At 43.5% G+C, this 26,956-nt stretch overlaps 1 protein-coding gene and 1 long non-coding RNA gene across 3 annotated transcripts in view; one reads left to right on the top strand and one right to left on the bottom strand.

Annotated features, from left to right (window-relative positions):
- CTSC (cathepsin C) overlaps positions 1-1,563 on the bottom strand; it is a 40,139-nt gene extending 38,576 nt beyond the window's left edge. The window contains exon 1 of one of the 2 annotated variants that reach the window (XM_066248594.1): positions 1,304-1,563. In XM_066248594.1, coding sequence (XP_066104691.1) covers positions 1,304-1,475 — 172 coding nt within the window. In that variant the 5' untranslated portion in view covers positions 1,476-1,563. The remainder of the gene's footprint in view (positions 1-1,303) is intronic. The other variant, XM_066248593.1, reaches the window with a different exon arrangement.
- LOC136316538 (uncharacterized) lies at positions 1,243-24,130 on the top strand. The gene is made up of 4 exons (XR_010727771.1): positions 1,243-1,379; positions 14,192-14,315; positions 21,208-21,285; positions 23,849-24,130. It is a non-coding gene; the product is annotated as an uncharacterized lncRNA (long non-coding RNA).
- The last annotated feature ends 2,826 nt before the right edge of the window (positions 24,131-26,956 follow it).

Genomic DNA, 26,956 nt, shown 5'->3' with positions numbered 1-26,956 from the left:
CTACCCTATAAAGCCAATTTGTGCTGATAGGCATTAAACTTTTAAACTTCAGAAGATGGGTGCTCAGACATTTGGGTGTCTTTAATTATTACATTAAGGTCAAAGGTATAGTTTTTAGACAGAGGCTGCCTAAACAGTGTTTCGCTGAATCCATTCGCTGGTTTCCACACTTTAGGTAGTTTTCCCACGGTTCAGATTAAGGCTCTGAAACCGGAGCTGGCATGTACTCAAACAGTGCAAATCCTGATCTCCCTTCTGCTCCACACCACCAACTTCAACTTTTAAAAGAGGAGGTTAAATGCACAGGATTATGCAATGCCACCGTCAACCTAGTTGGACAGTTGAATTGGTGTGTTTTAATAACAAATGCCCTGGCATTCTGTACTCTGTTGACAGGTAAACTGCAGCACAAAGCTTCCCTGCCTCTGGCCAAGCTACAGGTTAGTAAGGGGTAGGGCAGAACCAAAATGTCTCTTCTGCCCCAGAGATGGTGTGTTTCCCCCTGCACTAAATTATCCTTGGTGTGACCGTGTTAGCTGAGGGTATATGGAATACTATCCCACTGTTCAAACACTAGATAGTAATTGAGTGCCTTCCAGGAGTCAGGCGTTATGCTTGGCTCTAGGCATTTCCAAATATAATTACTTTTAAAGAGTTATTAAAAGAACAACAGCAGCAACAACAACAAACCCCCATAAATTTTTATATCCATCCCTGCAATGCATAAAATAGTGATCAATTTTCTCAGACTAGTAGTTATCAACACACATTCAAAGCCAATTCCCTGGGCATAAAGGCTTTTCCCACAACCAAACAAAAGGAGAAAACATAGCTTGTTATATTCTCGAGTCTTCCAGTCTTTGAGCTCAGATGTAACCAGCACAAAAACAAAAACAAACAAACAAACCTACAGATTGGAAGGGAGATCACAGGATTTAACAGTCCTAACTCTTCCAAAACAACCAAACAAACAACCACCATAACAAAACAGAAGATAAGGGGGTGGGAACAACAACAAACAGGGAAAAAGTAAGGTTGTGGGAAGAAAGTCTTTTAGAAAGTATTGAGATCTCGGGAATAACCAAGAAAAAGTGAAGTTACACATTCTCAGCAGCTCAACATGGACCTGGCGGCCCTGGCTCAGGAGAAGGCACCTCAAGGGGCCGCAAGTCCAGCCCAGATGTCCCGGCCACGTGCAGGTGCGCTAAACGCAGGCGTGCTGCGGAGAAAGGGGCTTGGGTACAGAAAAGGAGTCCGGGCCGGTGCGGGAGGGAAGACAGTCCGACTTGGGGCGGCAGCTTACCCATTACCGAGCAGTTGACGTCCCGTTGGGACCCTCCAGGGCCCACCTGGAAGACCCAGGTGCCCAGCAGGTCGGGGTAAGTGCAGTTAGCAGGTGTGTCGCAATGCCCAGCGCCGAAGCAGCACAGGAACAGCAGAAGGGCAGCAAGCAGTGAGCGCGGCCAGGGACCCATGCTGGCAGGTTTGGAGGCGAACCCGCGGGGAGCCAGGCGACCCAACCGCGCGCCTTAAAATAACCAGAGGGCCGGAAACCGCTGCCGGCGGGCGGGGTCTCGGTCCCGGTCTAGGTCGGGGGCGGGGTGGGGGCTGGGCACCTGGGCCGGGGGTGGGGAGCGAGCGCCGCCGCTGGCCTGGGCTTGAAACCCGGGGATAAACTGGGGACACGGTTTATTGCCAAGGGACGACTCAAAATAGGATTTAAGAGCCACAGTTGGTCCGCGGGCGACCAAGTCTTCCTCCTTGAGAAGCAGGAGAGAGAGAGAGAGAGAGAGAGAACGAACGAGAACACGCGAGCGCTGAGGAAGAAGGGAGACTGACAGCCAAAAAGAGAGAAACAGACACAGAGAGGGAACGGGGTGGCAGGGACGGAGGTCTGAGAGAGAGTGAGACAGAGGCAAGGAAGGTCGGGGAGACTGCCAGGAAAGACAGAGGTGAGAAAAGTCCCAGAAAAGGAAAGATCTGCTATGTGGAATTTTCTTTCCTTTTTCTTCATTGTGTCCTCACCAACTCAAATTTTGGTTTTTCTCAGAAAATTCTACTTGCTACTCCGCAGCTGCCCCAGTTGTTTGAGAACTGCTCTTTTTTCCGCTTTCCAAAACTTTCACTACCTTCTTTTGGCTTGATTGTGTTTGGTTTTCTGTTAATGTTGTCTGCCTATTATCCACAAGAGAATTCATGTTGTGCAAACCTGCAGTTTTTGTGTACTGGGTTTTTGTTTTCCCTGCAAACTTTACAGGATTTGGTGCACACTTGCGCGCGCGCACACACACCTCCAAGATTCTGTTGCTCAACCCTGTCCTTTAGCGCTGATGAAGCATGAGGCACAGAGAGGGGAAGCGACTTGCCCAGTTTGAGGAAGGGAGTTGGTGAGAGCAGGCTGGTCTTATGAGCAGCATCGTAGTACGCCAGTCTGATCTCCACTAATTATTAGGTAGCATTTGCGAGGGTTGAGAAAGATCCACCCAATATGTGCCTCAGTGATAGCTGGATTGTTTTGAGCTAAAGGCAACGTTAGCTGTGGGCTCAAGTAAAACTTCTGCCCTTCCATTAACTACCTAGAAGACTTGAATTGGGGGTCTTTCCCATAAAAAGGGATCAGATATAACCTCATTTGCACTATCTATAGGGCAGAGCAAACTTTTAATTACTAAACATGTTATTCTTATCTTGAAGCACCCTCTCACCTCATACCTAGTTCAGAATGTTATATATACCCATTTTACCTTTTATTTCTGAAACCTGTCATGCCTGTGGGCTCTCTGCCTCTCATGTTGCAGGGTTCTCATATATATGTATGTATATATGTATGTATGTGATTATCTTCTCTTGTTAATCTGTCCAGCGTCTTTCTGATTATCAGACCAGCCGAAAGAACTTGAGGGTAAAGAAAAGTGTCTTCCTCTCCCATGTTATTTCTCGTACTGGTGAAACGATAAGACCTCCATTCTTGTCTTCCTGAGAGAAATAACTCCATCAAAAGACCAAGTGCGCCTGACCAGGCGGTGGCGCACTGGATAGAGCGTCAGACTGGGATGCGGAAGGACCCAGGTTCGAGACCCCGAGGTTGCCAGCTTGAGTGCGGACTCATCTGGTTTGAGCAAAAAGCTCACCAGCTTGGACCCAAGGTCACTGGCTCGAGCGGGGGGTTACTCAGTCTGCTGAAGGCCTGCGGTCATGGCACATATGAGAAAGCAATCAATGAACAACTATGGTGTCGCAACGAAAAACTGATGATTGATGCTTCTCATCTCTCTCCATTCCTGTCTGTCTGTCCCTGTCTATCCCTCTATCTGACTCTGTCTCTGTCCCTATAAAAAAATTTAAAAAAAAAAAAAAAGACCAAGTGCAGGAAGCGAGGTTTAATGGCCGTGCAGAAACATATGCAGAAGGGACTGAGCGGGCAACGCACTCAGGAGAAGGAATGCCTCGATAAGTTACAGAACTGAGGCACTCATGGGCTCTTATTTTCTGGACCAGGCATCCCCAAACTACGGCCCCGTGGGCCACATGTAGCTGCCTGAGGCCATTTATCTGGCCCCCTGCAGCACTTCCAGAAGTAGTCAGTGAGAGGAGCACTGTATGTGGCAGCCCTCCAACGGTCTGAGGGACAGTGAACTGGACCCCTGTGTAAAAAGTTTGGGGACCCCTGTCTGGACTTTCCTGTTCCTGGTTTTTCCAGCGTCTCTCTTTGTTGTCTCACTTTATTGTTCTATGTGGCTGATCCTGTATCAGGGGACTCAGGACCACACATCGAGGTGGGGTGAGGCCTGTTCCAGCTTAAAGATTCAGCTAGACCCTGCAGACATGCAGGAATGCTCGGCAGCAATTTATCCCTTGCCTCCTTTGTCAAGGCTCCTGTCAGACTAGCCACCTAACCTAACACTTCCAGCTGCCTCCTTGCTCAGTTTAAATATCACCCTTTTCTGTGAGAGTTCCTCTGACTTGACTGGCTGTTGGAAGGTAAGGCTCCTTTCCCGCACAAAGCCAATAAGCATCAGACCCTATGCCAGCATCCAGGAGAACTGATGGATAAGACAGACTTTTCTGTGTCCCTGACTTCTTGGTCACATGTGTTTTGCCTTCATCACACCGGTTAAAACAGGTATTTGTATGTCCACCTTTTCCTCCAGATGATAAGCATTTAAAGGAAGCAAGAACACCTTATTCACCTTTGTTTCCTGACATTTTGGCTTGAAAACAGTCAGAAAGTATCCTTGGGTGTTAAATGCACTTAATAACATCATCTTGGTTTCCAGGTCTGAAAGCCAAATTCGATTTGGCAGGAGGAGCTGCTCTTGAAAGCTGAGCGGTGGATGTGTTCTCCAATGTACTACTCACAGACAGCAAAGGCAAGGGGAGGGGCCGCAGTACCCTACTTCTAGGTTTTATTGCCTTTTACTTAAGGTTAAAAGTTGGTACCATATAATTAAACTAGCACACAATTTAGAGATACATTGACAGAGTAGCATTGCCTTCCTGAGTCTCTGGAAAAGCAGATCATCGTTTATTAAAACATTAAAACTTTTACGAGGTCATCAATATGGAAGAGCTGAACAGTGAGGTTGGGAATTTATGAGTATAATCAAAGAAGCACACTTCCAAGAAGGTTTAAGGTAGTCTTTTATTCAATGAATGATAAGTAGAAAGTGATCTTGGAGACTTCTTAATCTAATGAATTCATTTAATATCAGAAAATAGAGATCGAGAGATAACAATAACTTGGTCAATGTCACACTGCCAGTTACTGAGATTCTAAAATAAAACCTCAGGTTCCTTGATTTTCAATTGAGTTTATTTCTAATTATCTATTAATTACCAAGGTATTCTCTCTCAAAATAAAATGCTAGCCCTCCTCCATTAAGGAGGGGAGGGTTAATTAGTGCTCAGATCTAAAGTTTATTTTTATAACAAATATTTCCTAAAGACTGTTGCAATGTTGCGATTTATAAGAAACATTGTGCCTGACCTGTGGTGGCGCAGTGGATAAAGCGTCAACCTGGAAACACTGAGGTTGCCGGTTCAAAACCCGGGCTTGCCTGGTCAAGGCACATATGGGAGTTGATGCTTCCTGCTCCTCCCCCTTCTCTCTCTCTCTCTCTCTCTCTCTCTCCCTCCCTCCCTCCCTCCCTCCCTCCCTCCTCTCTAAAATGAATAAATAAAAAATAAAATAAAAAAAAAGAAAGAAACATTGTATGTCCACCTTTTCCTCCAGATGATAAGCATTCAGAGGAAGCAAGTACACATTATTCACCTTTGTTTCCTGATCATTGGGATGACAGTTCCTATCCCACAGTTCTCCAAATCCTTGAACTGCCCTGTGCAATAACAGCAATGGAAGCATCTTTTGTTTTAATATTTTATCTTTTCTCAATTCCTGAAAAGGCTTCAGAGTCCTAAAGGTAAAACAGGTGCTTTGTTATTTATCATAAGCTCTTTCTCCACAACTGGGTTTATGTTAATGAGAGTGATATTCGCAAAGCAACTAAAGATGGGGCTGGGGGCTGGTTGCCAGGGGAACTAACAGAATAGAAAGTAAGAAACTTTTATCCTACTCCCCGATTTCCAGAGAGGAAAGAGGGGCTACAGGTCAAACCAAGCACCATTGGCTAATGAGTTAATCAATTATACCTATGTAATGAAACCTCCTTAATAACTCAAAGGAGGGGTTGGGAGAACTTTTGTGGTAGGCAGTTAGACAGACATGAGCAGAGCAAAGACTCTGTTTCAGGCACGGAAGGCCACCAGGGTGCAAAGCCCCAGGTGCCTAACAATGGCAAAACTGGGAAGACAAGGATCTTGCCCCGTGGTAGCCTTTTCTCCACTAGCATATTACTGGTCCTGTGGTTTAGAGCCGAATTTTATATCTCTGGTCATGTGATTCGGACCCTCCCTGACCTTATCTCCCTTGGCATGTTGCTAGTCATGTAGGAAAGTGATCAAAGGGGCTGGAGAATAGCATTTAAGCATTCAGCCCTAGGGATAACATCCAGGCCTCAGCTGTGTTTTAGCTCCAGGCAAACCAGACAAGTGATTCCATATGCCATGGCTGACCACGGGACCAGCTGCACTGACTAATGAAACCCTGGTGCTGACCAGTCAGTGGAGACCACACTCTAAAAAGACACATCCGGAGAGCTGATGAATATTCTGTTGAGATTGTCCCCTGGGATCTCCCCTAAAATCCTCATCATTAAAATACCTTAGGACAGCATGACCAGGCGGTGGTGCACTGGATAGAGCATCAGACTGGGATGCTGAGGACCCAGGTTCGAGACCCTGAGGTCGCCAGCTTGAGCGCGGGCTCATCTGGTTTGAGCAAAGCTCACCAGCTTGGACCCAAGGTCGCTGGCTTGAGCAAGGGGTTACTCGGTCCACTGAAGTGGACCCATGGTCAATCCCTGTCTCTGACTCTCTCTGTCTCTGTTTAAAAAACAAACAAACAAAACCCCTTAGGACTGAGGACCCAGCATCTCTCCTTCCTGGGAGCACACCCACACCTTTCCCTTCCCTCTTCCTCTCTCCTTCCCCCACAGGTGTGTAGCTCTTAAATTCTAAGGGTCTTCATGAGACTTGTAACCAGGAGAGCAGCAGGCAGCAGCAGCTTGTCCCTAGTAAACATCCTGATCCTGCCTCCAAGGCCCCCTTTTCTCTGACTTATTATCATTGAGCCAAAGTGGCCCCGCCTGGACTCTCCTATTACTCCTTCTATTCTAGGCCCTTCCTTATTTCACTGTCCCCAGCTTTAATAAATTTACTCTCAAAATCACCTGGACTTGTGAAATTTTTCCAGCACCAAGTCAAGAACGCACATGTTAGCAGCTGGCCTGGGCAGACCTGCGGGGCCAGGTTCCCTGTCTGGTAGCACCTCCACAGTGCGGAATCAGAATACACCCGCATACCACCATGCCAGACCCTAAGCTCCATGAGCTTAGATGTATCTGTTCGTCTGGATGGTGATTGATATGCTTTAATATCCTTTGTCATAAAATGAAAATCTAGTGAGTAAACTGGTCTCCTTGAGTTCTGTGAGCTGCTCTAGCAAATGAATCAAATCTATCAAATCCAAGGAGGGGTCCATGGGAACCTCTGAGTTGTAGCCAGTTAGAAGCACAGGTAACAACCTGGGCTGGAAACTGGCTTCTGAAGTGGAGGGTGTTCTTGAGGGACTGAGCCCTTTCTGGATGGAATCTGACTGTGCCTGGGTAGATGGTGTCAAAATGGAGTTGAATTGTCAGACACCAGGCTGGTGTTTAAGAATTACTTGGTGTGGCAGAAACTCCCTCTCATGTTGGAAATTGAGTCTCAGAACACTTTTCAGAAACCTTTTACTATTCTGAAATGACATTCATATACAGTAAGCTACTTACACATTTAGTGAAAAAGAAAATATTAAATGTAATATAAAGGGCAAATAAAAACGTATTTTAAATAAATTTCTGTACAAAGGCATATATATATTCCATCACCTAAAGTGCTCATGTATGAATGTACTGGAAAACAGAATGAGACTTTGAGATATTTGCTCTTTATATCTCCATGTAAAATTTTAGAATCACTATAAAAGTGAGAGGTACCTTTTCTCTGACAACAGAAATGATTTCAATGTGTTATTATCTCAAATATTGCATCAGATGGTCATCTAACCACCACCCCTCAGCTGTTGATGCCAGACTCGGCATCAAAACTCTTGGTTACAACTTATGGCTCAAATAGTTCCAATCGGCTTAATCTCTGGTCAAAAATTACATGTGATGACTTAAAACAGGGATCAGGAAACTTTTTGGTTGAGAGAGCCACATATTTTAAAATGTAATTCCGTGAGAGCCATACAATGATCCTGTATGTTATGCATTATCCAATAAAAATTTGGTGTTATCCCGGAGGACAGCTGTGATTGGCTCCAGCCACCTGCAACCATGAACATGAGCAGTAGGAAATGAATGGATTGTAATACATGAGAATGTTCTATATTTTTAACGTTATTATTTTTTTAATTAAAGATTTGTCTGCAAGCCAGATGCAGCCATCAAAAGAGCCACATCTGGCTCACGAGCCATAGGTTCCTGACCCCTGATTTAAAACTTTCTTGGGCTAAATGGGGCTCCTTTGAAAATTTCAAATTAGCTTATCTATCTCAACTCCAATGCTGAGCTTGTTGAACCCACCAAAGACACTGGGAGGCTTTTTTAAATTGGTATTTCAAGGCTTCAAAATGAAACCAGGAGGCAACTATTGATCTCCAAGAAAATAATTTTAAACTTAATAAATGTCTCCAAAAATTAGAAGAAAAGACTATATACGTGATCCTCCCTTTTAGTTTCAGAATCCTCTGAAATCTCAGTCCCTCAGTTCCTTTTTAGGCTCCTCTCACATATTGCTTTCTACTGAACTCCCTTTTTATTCTTCAGAAAGCCCACTTTAAAAGAGGAGTCAAAACTGCCTCTTTGACTCCTGGGACTATAGCAGAACTTTTCGCCATTGTTAAGAATTTCCCTAACTTCAAAACTAATCTCAATGAGTTCAGACACCCATTCTGTCTCATCAGTAGTGCTCATCAGCCAGGCCTCCCCTATCTGTACTAACTTATCTCCATGTTGGTTGACAATGTCCTAGCTAGAGAATGGATGAATGCCACAGGTTGCAGCCAAATCCTGCAAGACTTTAAATTCCTGGGTGCTGCAGTCTTAAGTGTCTTACAGAAGAAACAGCAACAAAAATTATTAACAGCCATTCCCCAAATTTTCCCCAGGCAAGTAAATTGGAAAGCTGTTCATTCAGGCATACAGGGAAAGGATAAATCCATCTTAGGTTGTTTCAATCATTTTGAGCAAACGTTCCAGCAAAATTCTGGGACCCACGACCTTAATGATGAAACTACTAATTTATTCAATCCCATCTTTATTGTGGGCCTTTATGACACTCTAAGTACTTTATTCAAACAACATGACCTCAACTGATGACAAAAAAGACCCCACAAAATTGCCTCACTAGCCAACCAACTAGCAAAGACTACAGAAAAACAAAGAAACCTAAATTACTTAACCCAGGAAAAAACAGCTAAACTAACGGCCAGGTAACCTCAACAATTAAATAATTCCCCTACCCCCAGTTCTCCCAGATACCAGATCAAAACCCTACCTCTTGTTTCTTTTATTAAAAACCCTAGACACTTAAAAAGAGATTGCCTCAAATAAAAGCAAAGGCTCCAATTCAATCCATATATGGCAGCTTGATCCAAAGTCACTAAAAAAGATTAGGGATGCTTCAGGGATTACATGGGGACTTTCCCCATTTTAACAGCTGACCACCTAGGGGGAACTAGATCTTAAAATTAGGGTCTTATTTAGTCAAATAAGCTTCTCTTCCCTCCCTCTTCCCCTTCTCCCTCTTTTCCACTCTGGCAGCCAGAGGCTTGGTTGATTTGAGCGCTGGCCCATGACACTAAGGATAGCTTGGTTGATTCGAGCATTGGTGCCAGACAGGGCTGTCAGGTGGATCCTAGTTGGGGCACCTGTCTGTCTCCCCTCCTCTCACTTAAAAAAATAATAAATAAATAAATAAATATCCCTCCCAAACATAAACAGTACCCCTGAATCCTTGAGGCATAACCAGAATTCAGCCTATAATTAATGATTTCCTACATAGACTGATGTTACTTCTACTACCCCTTATAGATTTTACTTAAAATTATACTAAATATATTTTGCCATTGTGGGAGAGGGTCTTTTTCCCCTATCTCCCTTTTCTCTTCCCATCCACACCCTGTCAAACGAAGTAATCTATGTTTGTTTCCTAGTGTGTATAATTCAAAACTTATTACTAAACCTACCCAGCCATTTACAAACATGCATAAGAATCATAGCACATAATGTTTAAGGGCACAGCTTCTAGATTCAGAATGCCATGATTGCCTGACCAGGTGGTAGTGCAGTGGATAGAGCGTCAGACTGGGATGTGGAGGAGCCAGGTTTGAGACCCCGAGATCCCCAGCTTCAGCACGGGCTCATCTGGTTTGAGCAAAGCTCACCAGCTTGGACCCAAGGTCGCTGGCTCAAGCAAGGGGTTACTCGGTCTGCTGAAGGCCCACAGTCAAGGCACATTTGAGAAAGCAATCAATGAACAACTAAGGTATCGCAACGAAAAACTGATGATTGATGCTTCTCATCTCTTTCTGTTCCTGTCTGTTTGTCCCTATCTATCCCTCTCTCTGACTCTCTCTGTCTCTGTAAAAAAAAAAAGAAAAAGAAAAAGAATGCCAAGGTTTGAATCCTAACACTCATTCACTACCTATATGACTTTAGGAAAGTTATTTATTTTCTCTGACACAGTTTCTTCCTCAGCAAACCTGGGATGATAATATATAGTACCTACTTCAAAGGGTTGTAGTGAGGTTTTGAATGAGTGAATACATGAAATACTTTGAACAAGACTGTCACAGAGTAAGCACTACAGAAGTGCTACCATGATTATTTTGATGCACCTGTGTGTGGATTTGGGGGATTATTTTGAGAAATGGGAACACAGTCTACTTTACTTCTCAGCCTGATTTTCATTCTTTCTTTCATCCTCTTCAAGAATTTCATTCTTAATGAAACTCTTTCCTTCTTAAAAGTAAATTACAGAGATCTCACCATATCAGGGCATTGAATTCATTTAAGGAAAGTAACTACATGGTACTTAAAGTATAGAACACATCTATTTAATGATTATTAAATGGGCCTTGGGTTGTTTTCAGGTATTTTATTATTATTTTTTGCCACTGCAAACAATGTTACAATTTTTGAACATATATCCTCCCTATGGATAACTTTATTTCTGTAGAAAAGTGACAGGAACTAACTGCTAAGTCAAATAGGCATTAAGTGTCCTGAACAAGCCTAGCGAGTCACATTTCTATGAACAATATCAGAGTCCTTTCCCCCCCCTGCCATGCCTCCCCTTCAGATGTTTAACAGAAACATTTTTAATTAAAAAATAAGATGGACCCATTCAAAACAAAATTTGTTCTTTGGGAAAGCTGCATACAGAAAGAAGACATAGAAATGTTTCCACTTTTCCAAGACGTTTTTATTGCTGCAGATATTAACCAGAAATTCATATATGATATAATAAGTCAACATTTAAGAATATTAGTTCAGCCTGACCTGTGGTGGCACAGTGGATAAAGCATCGACTTGAAACGCTGAGGTTGCCGGTTCAAAACCCTGGGCTTGCCCAGATAAGGCACATATGGAAGTTGATGCTTCTTGCACCTCCCACACTTCTCTCTCTCTCTCTCTCTCTCTCTCTCTCTCTCTCTCTCTCTCCTCTCTAAAATGAATAAATAAAATCTTTAAAAAAAATGTTAGTTCAAAACTTTGTCCATTATTGCCCTGAAAATGAGGAACCCTATTAAGGTAACCTCTGAATCAATAACCCATCCATGGAAGATATCAACTCCTGCTCTCTTATTAATCATTGTGAAAAATAAAAACTGATAGCTTTATAATTTGATGTCACTCTGGTGTTCAAACATAAAATGCAAGCATTGTCACAATTTTAGATATCACTGAAAGAAGAATATCCATCTCTTAGTTACAAAGTTATTTACTCGTATTTTCTCCTACCTGCTTGTGTGAGAAGACGTTTTTCGGCGCTGTCAGTAATGAGAATCAGAGAAACTGAATGGATGTCAGTGCAGTGCTTTGACTCTCAGAAACAAGACTGCAGCTTCAGTTATCAAGTATTCTTGTAAAAAAGCAACAGCAGATTTCGCACTAGCTTTACTTGAATTACAAATTGCCCTCTAGAAATTTCAGTTGTATTATATTTAAGATATATTCTTTTATGTTCATCTGGTTATTTTAGGGAATTTTCATTTTATAGTATTATAATTAAAAGATAATACACAAAATACTAATAATGGTTTCTATGTCTGCCTTAGTGGTGCCCCAAATAATTCTATTTCCACTGGCCCCCAAGTGTAAAACGGTTGAAAACCACTGCTCTAGCGAACTGAGGGCTACCTACACTGCAGCATGACCACTCTTTTTTTTTTTTAATTTATTGATTTTAGAGAAAGAGGAAGGAAAAGAGAAGCATTGATCTATTGTTCCACTTATTTATGCATTCACTGATTGATTTATTATTCTTGAATGTACCCGTTATCAGAAATCAAACCTATAACCTTGGTGTAACAGGACAATGCTTTAACCAACTGAGCTACCTGGCCAGGACTTAACATGATCACTCCTTTTTTCTTTTTCTCTTTCTTCTTCTTCTTTACCAAATGAGAGGAGAGGAGATAGAGAGACAGACTCTCGCATGTGCCCTGATCAGTATCCACCCGGAAACCATCTAGGGCCAATGATCTGCCCAGCTGGGGTCCTCCTGCTCACAACTGAGCTATTTTTAGCACTTGAGGCAGAGTGCCCCTTAGTGCCTGGAACCGATGTGCTGGAGCCATGGCTGAGAGAGGAGAGAAGAGAGAAAGACAGAAGGGGGAGGAGGTGGAGAAGCAGATGGTCACTTCTCCTCTGTGCCCTGATCAGGAATTGATGCCAGGACACCCACGCACTGAGCCAATTGGCCAGGGTTTTTTTGTTTTATTTTTAGCAAGAGACAGACAGACAGGAAAGGACAGAGACGAGAACCATCAATTCATAGCTGCATCACTTTAGTTGTTCATTAATTGCTTCTCATACATGCCTTGACTGGTGATGGTGGGGGAGGGGGTCCAGCTGAGCCAGTGAACCCTTGCTCAAGCCAGAGACCTTGGGCTTCAAGCCAGCAACTTTTGGGCTCAAGCCAATGGCTGTGGGATCATGGCAATGATCCCAACTCAAGCCCAGTGATCCAGCACTTAAGCTGGTGACCTTGGGGTTTCAAATCTGGGTCCTCAGCATCTCAGATCAATGCTCTTATCTACTGCGCCACCACCAGTCAGGCTCAACATGATCACTCTTGATGGACATTGTTATAAACATTGGTTCATGTTATGTGGTTCTATAATATAGATTGAGTAGCATCTTGAACCAACTTAGTTCCATTATAACTTTATATCACAATGTGGCACATACTGAAAGTTGCTTTAAAAAAATATTTTTTTAATTTATTAAGTGAGAGGCAGGAAGGCAGAGAGACAGACTCTCACATGCGCCCCAACCAGGATCTACCTGGCAAGCCCACTAGGGGGCGATGCTCTATTGCTCAGAACTCAGCCATTTCAGTGTCTGAGGTGAGGTCATCTTCAGCATGGGGGGGGGGCAAATTGCTTGAACCATTTGAGCCATAGCTGCAGGAAGGGAGGGAGGGAAGGAGAAAGAGAGAGAGAGAGAGAGAGAAAGATTTAGGGGTGGAAAAGCAGAGGTTGCTTCTCCTGTGTGCCCTGACTGGGAATCAAACCAGGGACTTCCACATACTGGGCTGATGCCCTACTGCTGAGCCAACTGGTCAAGGCTTAAAAAAATTTAATTTTTCATATTAACTTACTTATCACTGGCCTCTCCTTATAAAAGGATACAGAAATATTACCTCAGTTTGAACTTTCTAGTTGCTAAGAACCTAAATAAATAGAAATTTTGTGCTGTGTTTGAATTTCTTTATTGAATTTTCTTTGAAAAACTTAAGTTGTACACAGTAGACCTGTTGCACAACTGGGAAAGCTAATAAAAACAAATCATCCACACATGATTCACAGGACATGTCTGAACGCCAGAACAAAAGCATGATCTCCTTTCCTGCTCATTCTTAAGTTAACAGCTCCCTAGACCAGGAAAACAATGTGGTTATCATCTTTGATTTGGTTCAACTAAATCCATTAATAGGAAATAAATGATTCAAAGGTATTATAATTTATGCCTACAGAGACAATAACATAGAGAATATGAATATCCCTAAATGAGATCCCAAACTGCTATTTTTTAATGATAAAAATATTTTAAAATTTACTGAAGCATTCAATGTGTTAAGAAAAGTACCAACTACGAACCAGGAAAGCTGGGTTATGATTATATCTTTGCCACTAACATACTTGGTGACCTTGAGGTGAGCAATAGAAACTATCCTTGTGATGCCTACCTTGTCATATTAGGAATAATTGCCCTGTCAAACTCACTACATTGTTGTGGTTTTGAAAAGATGCATTCATACATCTTTAAGAAATATTTATTAAGTCCTTACTGTTTGTCAGGCTCTGTTCCAGCACCAGGGATTCGGGGAAGAACACGCCAAATGATATCTCTGTCTTCATGGAGCTTAAATTTAAGGCAGAAATGGAAACATGAACCAGTTACACATGGATGAGTATCAGAAAGGTAAGTTTCAGGTGTGATGGTAATGTGTGGTAGTTTGGGAAGTCAGGGAAGAATGCTCTGAGAAAATGACTTTTAAGCTCAGATCTGGAGGGTAAGAGTCGTATATATCAACAACGTTCTAAGGAAGAACTTATGTAATTCTCTGAGGAAAATGAGGAACTGTAAAGAGTTCAGGAAAGTCAAGATGATGAGCGATGGGGAAGAAGTGAAAGACCGTAGTTACGAAAACCCATGTGACATGGCTACTGAGAACATAAATTGGTTCAAATTTTTTGGAAAGTATTTTAGTGATATGAAATAAGAATCTCAAAAAATATTCTAGCCTTTGACTCAACTATTGAGCCTTTGATTAAATTTGTCCTGTGGAAAATCATCCAAAAATTTTAAGAAAAAAGATATTAAAGTAGACTTGCAATGAAAAAAATCTGAAAAAAATAACTATCCAGAATGAGAAAAACTATGGTGTGTACAAATTATAACATACAGCTAATAATGGTTTGTTTCTGAAGAGTTAAGGGTAGTGTGAGAAAACATTTATGTTATAATTGATTTTATAATAATAAAAGAAGCAGGAGGCAATGCAGGGGTGTGTCCAGGTAAATATTGCCCATATTGAGGAGCTGGAACACAACCGGGGAATCTTAGATGAGGACATCCTAGTCTTATGCTCAGATGAGGATATCCTCATCTTATACAAGGGTTACTGGCAAATCACCTTTACCCTTGTGCGCCCCCTCCCACCCAAGCCTTTGGAGATAGTATCTGCATTACTCCGGAAGGTCTCCAGGAAGAAGAAGAAAACCCTATCTTTACTATATTGGTCAGCAAGCAAATCTATCCTTTTTCCTGTAAGAAGACACTACTTCTAGCTTCCAAGGCTTTTTGCAATGGGCACAACCTTGAAAAGGTTGTCTATTCACCACAAGATGCAGTAGCGTAGTGAGGGGAGGGCAAGGGGGTCTATCATACCCCGGGCGCCACTCCAGAGGGGCGCCAAATGGTCTCCAAGACAAACAAGAAAAGCGTAGTAGTAGAAGGGGCGGGGGGGGGGGGTGCCAGTAAAGTGTCCTGCCCCAGGCGCCAGTTATATTCGCTACGCCACTGACAAGATGTGTAGAAATTCTATGGAGAATTGTCTCCCTGAAGCCCCTATTTTATCATATTTTCATTATTCTCACTACTAATAATTCTAAAAGTTATTTTAGCAAAGATTATTATAATAAACCCATGATATTCATAGTTGCGTGGTAAATGGAAAGTTGACTACATAGTGACTAAGACTTTGGCTTCATCATAAGGGTGAGCCAATCTAGAGAAGTTTCTACTATGAATTTGCTGTAACCACTTCCCTGGGCTCCAGTGTCTATTAAATGACATTCCAAGACTAGTTGGTTGTCTAAACTCTAATCTCTTTTTTTTTTAAAACCAGAGAGAGGGAGCAAGGGACAGAGGGAAAGACAGAGACAGACAGACAGGAAGGGAGAAAGATGAGAAACATCAGCTCTTTGTTGTGGCACCTTAGTTGTTCACTGATTGCTTTCTCATATGTGCCTTAACTGGGCTCCACTCAAGCCAGTGACCCCTTGCTCAAGCCAGAGACCTTGGGATCAAGCCAGCAACCTTTCGGCTCAGGCCAGTAAACATGGGGTCATGTCTATGATCCCATGCTCAAGCTGGTGACCCTGTGCTCTAGCTGGTGAGCCTGCACTCAAGCCAGTGATCTTAGGGGTTTCAAACCTGAGTCCTTAGCATCCCAGGCTGTTGCTCTATCCACCATATCACCACTTGGTCAGGCAGCTCTACTCTATTTTAAATTCCACAATTTTATTATTCCATATGTAAGAAGGAAAACACCTCACTAGTGAATAAAAACAAATTCAAACCACCTTATTTGAAAGAACTTGTCCAGTTATAATAATCTCAACAGCATATACTTAAGTTAATCAAGTTAAGTAATCTAGTATATATCTGTGTGCAGAAAGACCTCTATGAATAATTTTTTTTTCTTGCTAAGAACTGCATCTTAAAATAAATTTTTCTTTATTAGTTTTAGTATAAAAGAACGGGAAGGAGAGAAAGAGAGGAGCATCAACCTGTTCCTGTATGTGCCCTGACAGGGGATTGAACTGGTAACCTTAGATTTTAAAATGAAATTCAAGTAGTCTTTTTCTACGTCTGTGTTAATTCCACAGACAATTTCTAAAATAGAAATATAGTTGGGGATTTGTAGATATACTAATAAGTTGTGATAAATATAGATTACTAGAAATCTAAACATATAAGAACAGGCAAGGAAACTAGGAAGTTGAAAAATATGCAGCTTATTAATTTTTCCATGCAGGGCCAATATGATTTTCTCAAATTTCAAGATATTATACAAGGAATATGGTCTTATTGTTCTGTTCTGGAGAACTAGTGTTAAAGGCCAAACTTTGGCCCTGGCCAGTGGTTCAGTGGATTGAGTGTCAGCCAGCATATAGATGTCCAGGGTTCAATTCCCGGTCAGGGCCCACAGGAGAAGTAAGCATCTGCTTCTACTCTTCCCCCCCCCCCCCCGTATCTCCCATTTTCTCTCCCTCTTTCCCTCCCACAGCCAGTGGCTTAATTGGTTCCAGCGTGGACCCAGGCACTGAGGATGGCTTGGTTGGTCCTAGTGAGTCAGTCTCAGGCACTAAAAATAGCTTAGCTCTCCAGTATTGGCTACAGATGGAGTTGCCAGGTGGATCCTGGTCAGGGCACATGCAGGAGTTTGTCTTACTATCTCCCTTTCTCTCATCTAAAAAAGAAAGAAAGAAAGAAAAAAGACCAAACTTGAGCATCTGCTTACTTGGCGCATTTTCTGAGGTTTAGGTATTCTCGTTATGAAAAAACAACAATTTTTACCTTATTGCTATTAGGATCACATGTAATTATACTTATATGAAGTGCTTAGTAAGTGTAAAGCCAGTAGGCATGGCCACCATCACAGCCGCCTGTTACATACAAGTTCACATTAGATTCCAACAGACGGTAATGAAACAACAGAGCCAATAACTGGTGGGCCATTACCTTTAATCTTAGCTTGCACCCGGCGGGCAAGTAAAAACACACACTGGGCTCCAAAACCCACTCATTCAGTGCTCACAAAGCTACTGACTTACCCGAGTTTCCTAGAATCAAAGGTTTCTAGCTCACTAGCCTTATTCTCCTATGTTCCCCATCTCTTTCTCCTTGCATAAACTCTGCACAAAATGGCTTCTCCTTTAGCACTCCACCATCTTGGCTGCCTCTCCTCTCCTCCATGTGGCCTTTTTCTGTTCTCTTTTCTCTGCTCTCTCCTCTAATGCTAATCTCAGGAACCAAGAGAGAGCAAGCTCCTGGTCTGCCCCACTTTCTAGTGTAGAAATCAAAACCTTTAATCCAATATAATACAAACAAGGAAGTCTCTAATACAAAGTCATGATGGGATTCCTCATGAGAGTGTACCACCCTATATCATGTAACAGTCAAGGGTGTGGGCAAAAGCTTAATATTAAAACTAAGCCTTAGGCTATAAGGATCATGCCTGCCCACAGCCCGCCCCCAACATACATTAACATACTAATATTATCACCTAGGCAATGGGCTTCCACGTGGGCAGCGCCATCTTTAACAAAGTGAGCATAATATACATATTTTATCTGCCCAACAGTAAGCTATAAGATCTACAATAAAAGTGTAAAAGTGTGTTATTTATTTATTGTTTTAATTTTTTTAGGAAGAAGAGGGAAGATAGTAAGGCAGACTCCCGCATGCACCCTGACTGGGATCCACCCAGCAACCCCATCTGGGGCTAATGCTCAAATCAACTGAGCTACTTTTAGTGTTTGAGCCTAATGCATTCAGACCAACCAAGTTCTTCTCAGTTCCTGGAGCTGATGTGTGAACCAGTTGAACCACTGGCTGTGGGAGGGAGGGCAAGGGGGAGAGAAGCAGATGGCTGCTTCTCATATGCTCAGACCAGAAATTAAACCTGGGACGTCCATACACCGGGCCAACATTCTATCCACTAAGCCAACTGGACAGGGCTGCAATTTCTTTACTAATTTATCACTGATATCTGGTGTTTTTTTTTCTTCATTTTTCTGAAGCTGGAAACAGGGGATGCAGTCAGACAGACTCCCGCATGCGCCCGACCAGGATCCACCCGGCATGAATCCGCCCACCAGGGGGGGTTCTCTGCCCCTCTGGGGTGTTGCTCTGTTGCATCCAGAGCCATTCTAGTGCCTGAGGCAGAGGCCACAGAGCCATCCTCAGCGCCTGGGCCATCTTGGCTCCAATGGAGCCTCGGCTGCGGGAGGGGAAGAGAGAGACAGAGAGGAAGGAGAGGGGAGGGGTGGAAAAGCAGATGGACGCCTCTCCTGTGTGCCCTGGCTGGGAATTGAACCCGGGACTCCTACACGCCAGGCCGATGCTCTACCGCTGAGCCAACCAGCCAGGGCTATCACTGATATCTGAAATATCACTTTTATTTTACTTGTATGATTAAGTCCAAGGCATCCCTGTTATACCAAGTATACTTAATCATTCCTTCTTCTGCACAGCTGCTTTATACTGTACCTGCTTCCACAACTAGTCACAGAGTTCATTTAATTCATTTATTTGCCTGTGTGCCTGTCCCTGAGCATGCTCCTAGGGGTGTTTAAGGGGTGGGAGATGTTCTGTAACTAGCACTATACATGCCTGAAATGATTCTTGAATTGAATTGCCCCTGGTTTCCATAAATGATTCTTGAATTGAATTGCCCCTGGTTAAAAAGCAAACACCTCTGAGAACTATAACAAATGATGCCTAAATCATGATCTCTCCAACAGTAAAATTTAAAAATCATTTCTAGCTTCATCGCCAGGTAAGATTATTTTCCCCACACAGTGATACTGGAAAAGGGGAGAAAGAGTGATTCAGATTTGGAGAAAGCCCAGAGGGAACATCACAGCAGGAGAGCCCTGAAGTGGGGGAGGTTTCCTGAGAGTTAGGGAAGAGGAAAGGGGAAGTGAAACAATATAAACAACATCAGCCCTCTTCATATTTTTGCCTAGAATCTGCTTCCCTGTGTGCAAGAAACTCTGTTATTTTGAGAAGAAAAGAGTAACATAAAAAAAGAAAACTGAAGAACTTTATATTCAAGGTTTCTAAATACAGAACTTAAGAAGTTTTATGGGGTATAGGGAGCATAATGCAATAAAACAGATGGAAATAGGTAATATGTCTCATAATCATATGCATAGCTCTTTTTCATTTTTATTAATTGGTTGTGATTAATAGAATACAAATTGAGGTAGAGAAATTTATAGAAATATTTAGTCAAAATGCATGTTCTTTGGCAATAAACTCTGAAGTTAGTGCTATTAAGATAGAGGGGAAATGGAGGTTGTCTTTGACCTTACAAATGTCACATGCATGCATTTACTTGGAAGATACGAAGTCATTAATGGAACCTGAGCAACAAGGCATCTGGAATATATTTTTACCTTCCTATCACCTAGTGTGCAGGAAACCATGTTCTACAGTGAGGCATAAGAAAGTTAGCTGAACAAATCTATAGAATTTCTACAAACCAAGAGTGGGACTGGTAAATGATGAGCGTACACAAACTTAATTTGTCTAAGCAGTGCCATATTGTTCTGTAGATTGATGATACAAGTCCACATGCCAATCAGCAATACATGAGGGTTCTCAATCTCCTCTTCCCTGATAACACTTGGTATATTTCATAGCTAAAATAAAATGTTGCCAACCTAGTTATTCTGCAAAATAAAAAGTACATTTTTAGTGTCCCATTACTCTGTTGAAACTGACTTAACTTGATTCCTAATAATGTTTTTCTAGTACAGTGGTGCCTTGAGATACGAATTTAATTTGTTCTGTAACTGAGCTCATAAGTCAGCCAACTCATATATCAAACTGCCGATACTGGACCCATGTGCCAACCCGCCAACTAGCGGCAGCTTCCCGAATCACGACTTGTATCTCAGAATTTCACTCAGATCTCGAACAAAAATACGAAATGAGTCACGGCTCATATCTTAAAAAAAAAAATTGTATGTTGGTCTGTTCGTATCTCAAGGTACCACTGTATTTCTGACATGAACTGCTGCTAGACTATTTCTCCTCAAACCAGTATTTCCATTATGCATGTGAATTTAAATTCTGGACATGTGTTGGACCAATAAGTTTGTAAAATTTGTGTTTTTTGAGTTTGCTCACTTTTATTGGTAAAATATGGCACTGGGCAGCCACATGTGTGCTTGCCCTCAGAGCAGGGCAGTTGATTGCAAATTGCAGATTACATTCCTGCTTAGGAGGGGCCATTGTTTTGCTAATGTTTGCTGGAGGAGGGGTCTTTGTCCGTCCTGGGCAGTGTTGCAGTGAGAGTGGAGAATGCTGAGTGCTGAAGAAGAAGCCAGTTTTTCAGAAAGAGAGAAGGTGTGCAGATGGGGAACCAGAGCTGAGGGGCTTTGTGAGCTCCACTGAGACTGGAGGGCCCTTGATTCTGTTTGTGGAACCGGAGAATGTGTCAGGACTCTGGGAGCCCTGAATGAGAGGGAAGTGTTTTCCCTGCCTTTTGCTCATCTGCCAGTGTGAGATTTTAATCAAGAAATAACCCACCATATTTTTTGCTCCACTGTTTCTTTACTGTCTGTCCAAATTCAATATGAACCTGCATGTGAATGTCCACAATGACAGCAGCCCCTGGCCATACAACTTGTCATTTATCTTTCTAAAATTTTGTTTAAAAATATTAGCTTAGTGTCCTGATCTATCAAGATTATTTTAAAATCTTCATTCTATTGTCTATTTTTTAGTTGCCCCTTTTTAATGTTGGGAGAGTAGAACGAAAGGGAAGGGTATTAATTTTCAATTTTATACACAGGAAACCTAAGTTCAAAGAAACCAAGTTAATTTGCTCAGGACCACCCAACAATGAGTGGAAGAGGCACCTTTGGACCAGGTATGTCTGAAGCCAAAGCCTTTCATAGCAGGGCCATATGTTTTGGAAAATTATGCTGCACATGGGATATCTGGGGATTAATCCATATTCCTTTCAGTTTAACAATTTAAACTATTATTTTCAGAGTTACAATAGTTGCTTTTCTGGCCTTTATAAATAAAGCCCAATGAAAGGCACCAAAATTGTCCTACTGGAAAAGGTCTTGAGATCTCAAAAGATACCAGCAAAAATGTTTTTCTCATCAAAAATGGTTTGAGATGGGAAAGGTATGTTTTGCTATAACCTCTACAGTATTGCATTTGTTGTTCACTGGAAATCTCCTTCCTCCACCTGGACAACTTTTGTTCATCCACAGTAAGGCCAGGGGCTGCCGCTCTCACGGTGTTGGGCAGATAAAATGTATTATGCTCACTTTGTTAAAGATGGCGCTGTCCACGTGGAGGCCATCACCCAGGTGATATTAATGTGTGTTGGGGGCAGGCTGTGGGCAGGCAGGATCCTTGTAGCCTGGGGCTTGGTTTTAGGATTAAGCCTTTCCCACCCTTTTTGATGTGGAGAGGTACAATCCCATCATGCCTCAGATAAGTGACTTTGTATTAGAGACTTCCCTATTTTGTATATTGGATTAAAGGTTTGGATTTCTACACTATAAAATGGGGGCAGAATGGGAGCTTGCTCTCTTGGTTCCTGAGATTAGCATTAGAAGAGACAGCAAAGAGCAGAGAGCAAAGAAAGGCCATGTGGAGGAGGCCAGGAGAAGCAGCCAAGATGGCGGAGTGTTGAGTGAGAAGCCAGTTTGTGCAGAGTTTGTGCAGGGAGAAGGAAGGAGATGGGGAACAGAGGTGAATAAGTCTGGTGAGCTAGAAACCTTTGATTCTAGGAAGCTCGGATAAGTCAGTAGCTTTGTGAGCACTGAATGTGAGTGGGTTTTGGAGCCCAGTATGTGTTTTTTACTTGCCCGCCGGGTGCAAGCTAGGATTAAAGATGATGGCCCATCAGTTTTTGGCTCTGTTGTTTCTTTACCGACTGTCCGAATCCAATGCGAACCTGCATGGGCCAGGTGGCAGCTGTGGTGGTAGCCACGGCCACTGTCTTTACACATGGCCATGCAGATGCAGGTTCTCATTGGATTCAGACAGAAGGTAAAGAAACTGTGGAGCCAGAAAATGGTGGGCCATTCTGTTTATTAAGGTCTCATAATGGCAGATGAGCAAACAGGCAGGGCTCCCAAGCCCCTCAGCATTCCAGACTCACCGGACTCACAGGCTCCTACCAGCCTTATCAGGGCTCAGCCAAATGGGCCAGGTCAAAAATCTCTGGGTTCCTAAACCCCTCAGCTCTCTCTCTCTCTCTCTTTCTCTCTCTCTCTCTGCACTCTCTAGCAAAACAGCCTGGGAGGAAAAAAACAAAAAACCCTTCTCCAGCAAACAATAGCAAACAATGGCCCCTCCCAAGCAGAAAGGTAATCTGCAATTTGCAATCTGCCGCCCTGAGGGCAAGCACTCCAGCCTTCTTTCATAGACCATACACACATGGCACTGCAAGTGAGCAAACCTAAGACACTTATTATGAACTTGTTTGCCCAATATCCACCAACACCCCATTCAATGTGATCTCTTCTGTTTTGTTGGCTCTGACTTCCCTGAGAGAGAATCAACTCTAGGCATTTTGGTTTCAGAATCTATCCTGTTAATCCTTATGCACAAAAACCAGTGTGGGAAGAAGCATACAAACAAACACATACTATGATGCAATCCATTTTATCATGAACATATGATGAGCAAGGCACAAAGGGAACATAGAGGAAGAAGCCCTGATTCATCTGGGAGAGTCAGGGAAGGTTTCCAGAGGTAGTGAATTGAATCTTTGACATGACTCTTGAAGTAAAAGTAAGGCTTGCCAGGTAGACAAGTTGGGAAGAGAATTTCAAGCAGAGAGAACAGCAACAGCGAAGTCAGGGAAGAAGGAAATCATCTTCCTCCTAAAAACATAATGATACATTCCTCCAGTAAATATCAGACAATTAAAGGGTGCATTTTTAATCAAAATTATTTAAAGTGGTTATTTTATATTAGAAAAGATGGAAAGGACTATTGCACATCATCTTTAATAATCAGGAAAACCAAATTTAACTAAACTACTATGTAGCTAGTGATCTTGACAAGACTCTGCCTCATTGGGGTTGCTTTGACTTAATGTTTCAGGGTTAATCAAATGTGGCTGACAACAATCAAGAAAGAGTATTTTACAAACATGAAAATCTCTGAATGAGATTTAGGAATGATAACTACAATACATTGTATAAAGTTATCAAATTCTCAGCTGTCTGAAATTTAGTTACTAGAATTTCAGCATCAAGAGAGTATCCACTACTATTTCAGATATTTTGCATTACTTCTGCAAAGAATTTACTTTTTAAAATTCTCATAAAAACCTGAGATGGGTATGACAATGTGCAACTTACCAACTTATAGATAGTCCACAGCTTCTCTTCTAGGTAATGGTGTCAGCCTACAACAGAGGTCAGTGTTCAATTTCCATGTTCTTTTTCACTATGCCATAGGTGTGAGGTTGGCTGGCAATGGGGGAAGGTCATGTGAGGAACCAGGACCGGGAACTTTGGCTGGAACCGCCCAAACCCATGCCCGCCAAAAGAAACTTCCCAGGAGCACTTTGAAAAGGAATGACTGTCAGCCAATGCAATTTCTCCATGTCATATCAACCCGACTGCCCTACTGATGCTATAAATTACTTCCGGGAGGGAGAATCCATGCGACTTCTCTGGCCCGTCTGGCAGATCAGAGAACCTCGTCCGGGATGCGCTCTACTAAATAAAGCTTTGCTATTCCACACTTGGTGGCTATGCCCTTCTTTCTTCCTCAGCAGGGAACATACCTTACATTTGGTGCCAAAACCCGGGAGGAGCTTGAAGCCTGCTGGGGCCACTCCTCTCCCCTTCTCTTCCAAGGAAAAACCAGGATCTCCGACCTCCCACCAACTTCAGCACATGGTATGATAAGTCCCTTGCCTCCAGCCTCCCCTCAGTTCTTTCCACCGAAACTCCCTGTCCATAATTGCAACTGCGTCAGGGTCCTCTTATCTGTTCCAAGTGCATGTGTGCCCGTGGAAATGTCCCAGACACACCCACTCTACCTAACCATCCAATGACCAGAGCTTGAGTTGCGGGACGCCAATTCTCATCTCTGATCACTCCAAGGGCTGAGGGTGGCCATAGAGGCACAGGAATCTAAACTTGACTCAAAAAACACTCCTGAAGTGCCTTATCTGGAATCTCTCCCACCCTAAGAAGAGAAAACTATTCTTCTGCAATGTGGCTGGGCCACTATACCCACTGGATAATCGAACCAGGTGACCTACTGAAGGGACTTTCGATTTTAACACCCTCACCAATTTAACTATTGCTAAAGAACTGGGAAATGGTTGGAAATCCCTTACATTCAGGGTTTCTAGTATTTGCACTCCTGTCCTAATCTCTGTGCTACCTGTTCTACAGCACAGGCCCTTTTTGGCCAGAGAAACTTCAACTAAAACCTCCACTCCTGATCTTTCCTCATTCACCTACCCCCTTGAGAAACTCTCTCTCCCTCCTGCCTGACCCCTGGTGACGCCCCTCTCTCGGGACCCCTCTCTGGTCTCTCTGTGGACCTCTCTGCTCGGGTCTCTTCCCTCCAGGAAGCCCCTTCCCCTGCTGGCCAGGAGCCCCTCCCTTCTCTGTTGTGTTCTTAAGCCCCTACCCCATCAAGCCATCCTCCACCGGCCATTGGCCCCCACCGGGTTTGCAGGGCTCCTGACCCCATGGCCCAGCCCTGGTCTTCTTGTAGGAAGATCTGGCCCTGTCCTGCCTTTGGCCCCGGCATTTACAGCTGGATCTGTGTGCCGGGCTTTCCAGGAGAACCCCCCGTCTCATTCTCAACCCCCAAACCCCTATCTGAGACCTGATGAACATGGCATTTAAAATCAGGAGGAAAAGGCCCAAGGCTGCTCTCCAGGTCCACATGCAGCAGAAGGTAACACTCCAAACCCAGGCTCTTGTGGCAGCCCTGAGGCCAGCAGATCAACAGTAGCAAGGCATAGGAGGTGCCTGACCCAGGTCCGGCCGCAAAGAGGAACCCCATCAGGAGCTGCTTTAAATGTGGCAGGGAGGATCACTGGGCCTGGCAGTGCCCCTGCCCGAGGCCGCCCACTAAACCCTGCCCTAACTGCAAGCAACCCGGTCACTGGCAGAGCAATTGCCCCCTTTGGGCAACAGACTCTTCCTCGGTGCCTCCACGTGGAGGACAAGCCACCCAAATGGGAGGCCAAGCCAGCCAGGCGGGCCCATCGCTAGAACTCCTCAGTCTCATGGATGACTGATGAGGCCTGGACTCAAAGACCCCCATCACCCTTGCCGAGCCTAGGGTAATACTACAGGTAGCGGTAAGTCCATCTCCTTTCTTGTGGACACAGGGGTTACCTTCTCTGTTTTGCCATCACACTCTGGACCTCTAGTTCCCTCACAGGTCTTGGTTATAGGAGTTAATAGGACCCTTTCTTTTCCCCTTCACACACCACTCCTGACATGTAGTTTGGATGTGGTGGTCACCACCTCCTCCACCCTAGAATCCCAACAGCTGCCAGAGAGCACCACCTCCCAGAAAGCAGAGTTAATTGCCCTCACACAGGAACTCACTCCAGCCCAGAGAAAACATGTAACCACATATACTGACTCTAAATATGCTTTTCTTATCACCTACAGCCACTCTGTCCTCTGAAAGGAAAGGGGCTTCCTCACTACCAGGGGCTCCCCCATAATCAATGCTACCCTCATTTCTAAACTTTTGCAGGCATTACAGCTTCCCACTGAGGTGGCTGTGGTACATTGTAGGGACCATCAAACCTCTCAAGACCCAATGGCCTTGAAAAATGCTCCAGCTGACGCGGTGGCTTGAAACCTCACCCTGGGAGCCTCCCCCACTCCTCTCATGTTTCTCCCCACCTCCTTGAAACCTTCCTACACTCCTGAGAAAGAATAGGCCCTCCTCAAAAAAGGTGGGGACATATGCACCCAGGGATGGATATTTCTCAGAGATAGAATTGCCTTACCAAAAGGACAGGGTGAAACTCTCCTTTCTGATATCTACTCTTCCTTACACATAGGGCCAAAAGCTCTCTCTTGGTACATGCAACCAGTCTTTTTTTCCCCAGACCTCCAGCAGACTATCAAAAAGGCACACACAGCATGCACTGTCTGTTCCAAAGCCTCTACACAAGGAGGACTCCGCCCCCCGCTTCCCTACTCATCAGCTGAGGGGACACGTGCCAGGCCAGGATTGGCAAATTGACTTCACTCATATGTCCCCTCACAAAAAACTCAGTTATCTCTTAACTTTTGTTGACACCTTTTCAGGATGGATAGAAGCCTTTCCCACCTCTCGAGAGATGGCAGACACCATTGCCTCCACTCTCATTGAAAACATCAATGTCTTTAATTGTCTGCAAGAGAAACTGCACAAGAATCTCTCCTCCTACAACCTGGTGGCAGCCACCCATCCTCACCTGGGCTGCCCTATCCTAGGTCCTCTTCTAATTATCAACACATTACTCATATTTACTCTTCTTTTTTAAAATTCTTACAGGGCCGCATCCACAAGGTTTCTCGAGTCACGGTGAA

Source organism: Saccopteryx bilineata, chromosome 1 (assembly GCF_036850765.1).
Source record: "Saccopteryx bilineata isolate mSacBil1 chromosome 1, mSacBil1_pri_phased_curated, whole genome shotgun sequence".
NCBI lineage: Eukaryota > Metazoa > Chordata > Mammalia > Chiroptera > Emballonuridae > Saccopteryx > Saccopteryx bilineata.
This window is presented reverse-complemented; position numbering and strand designations above follow the sequence as displayed.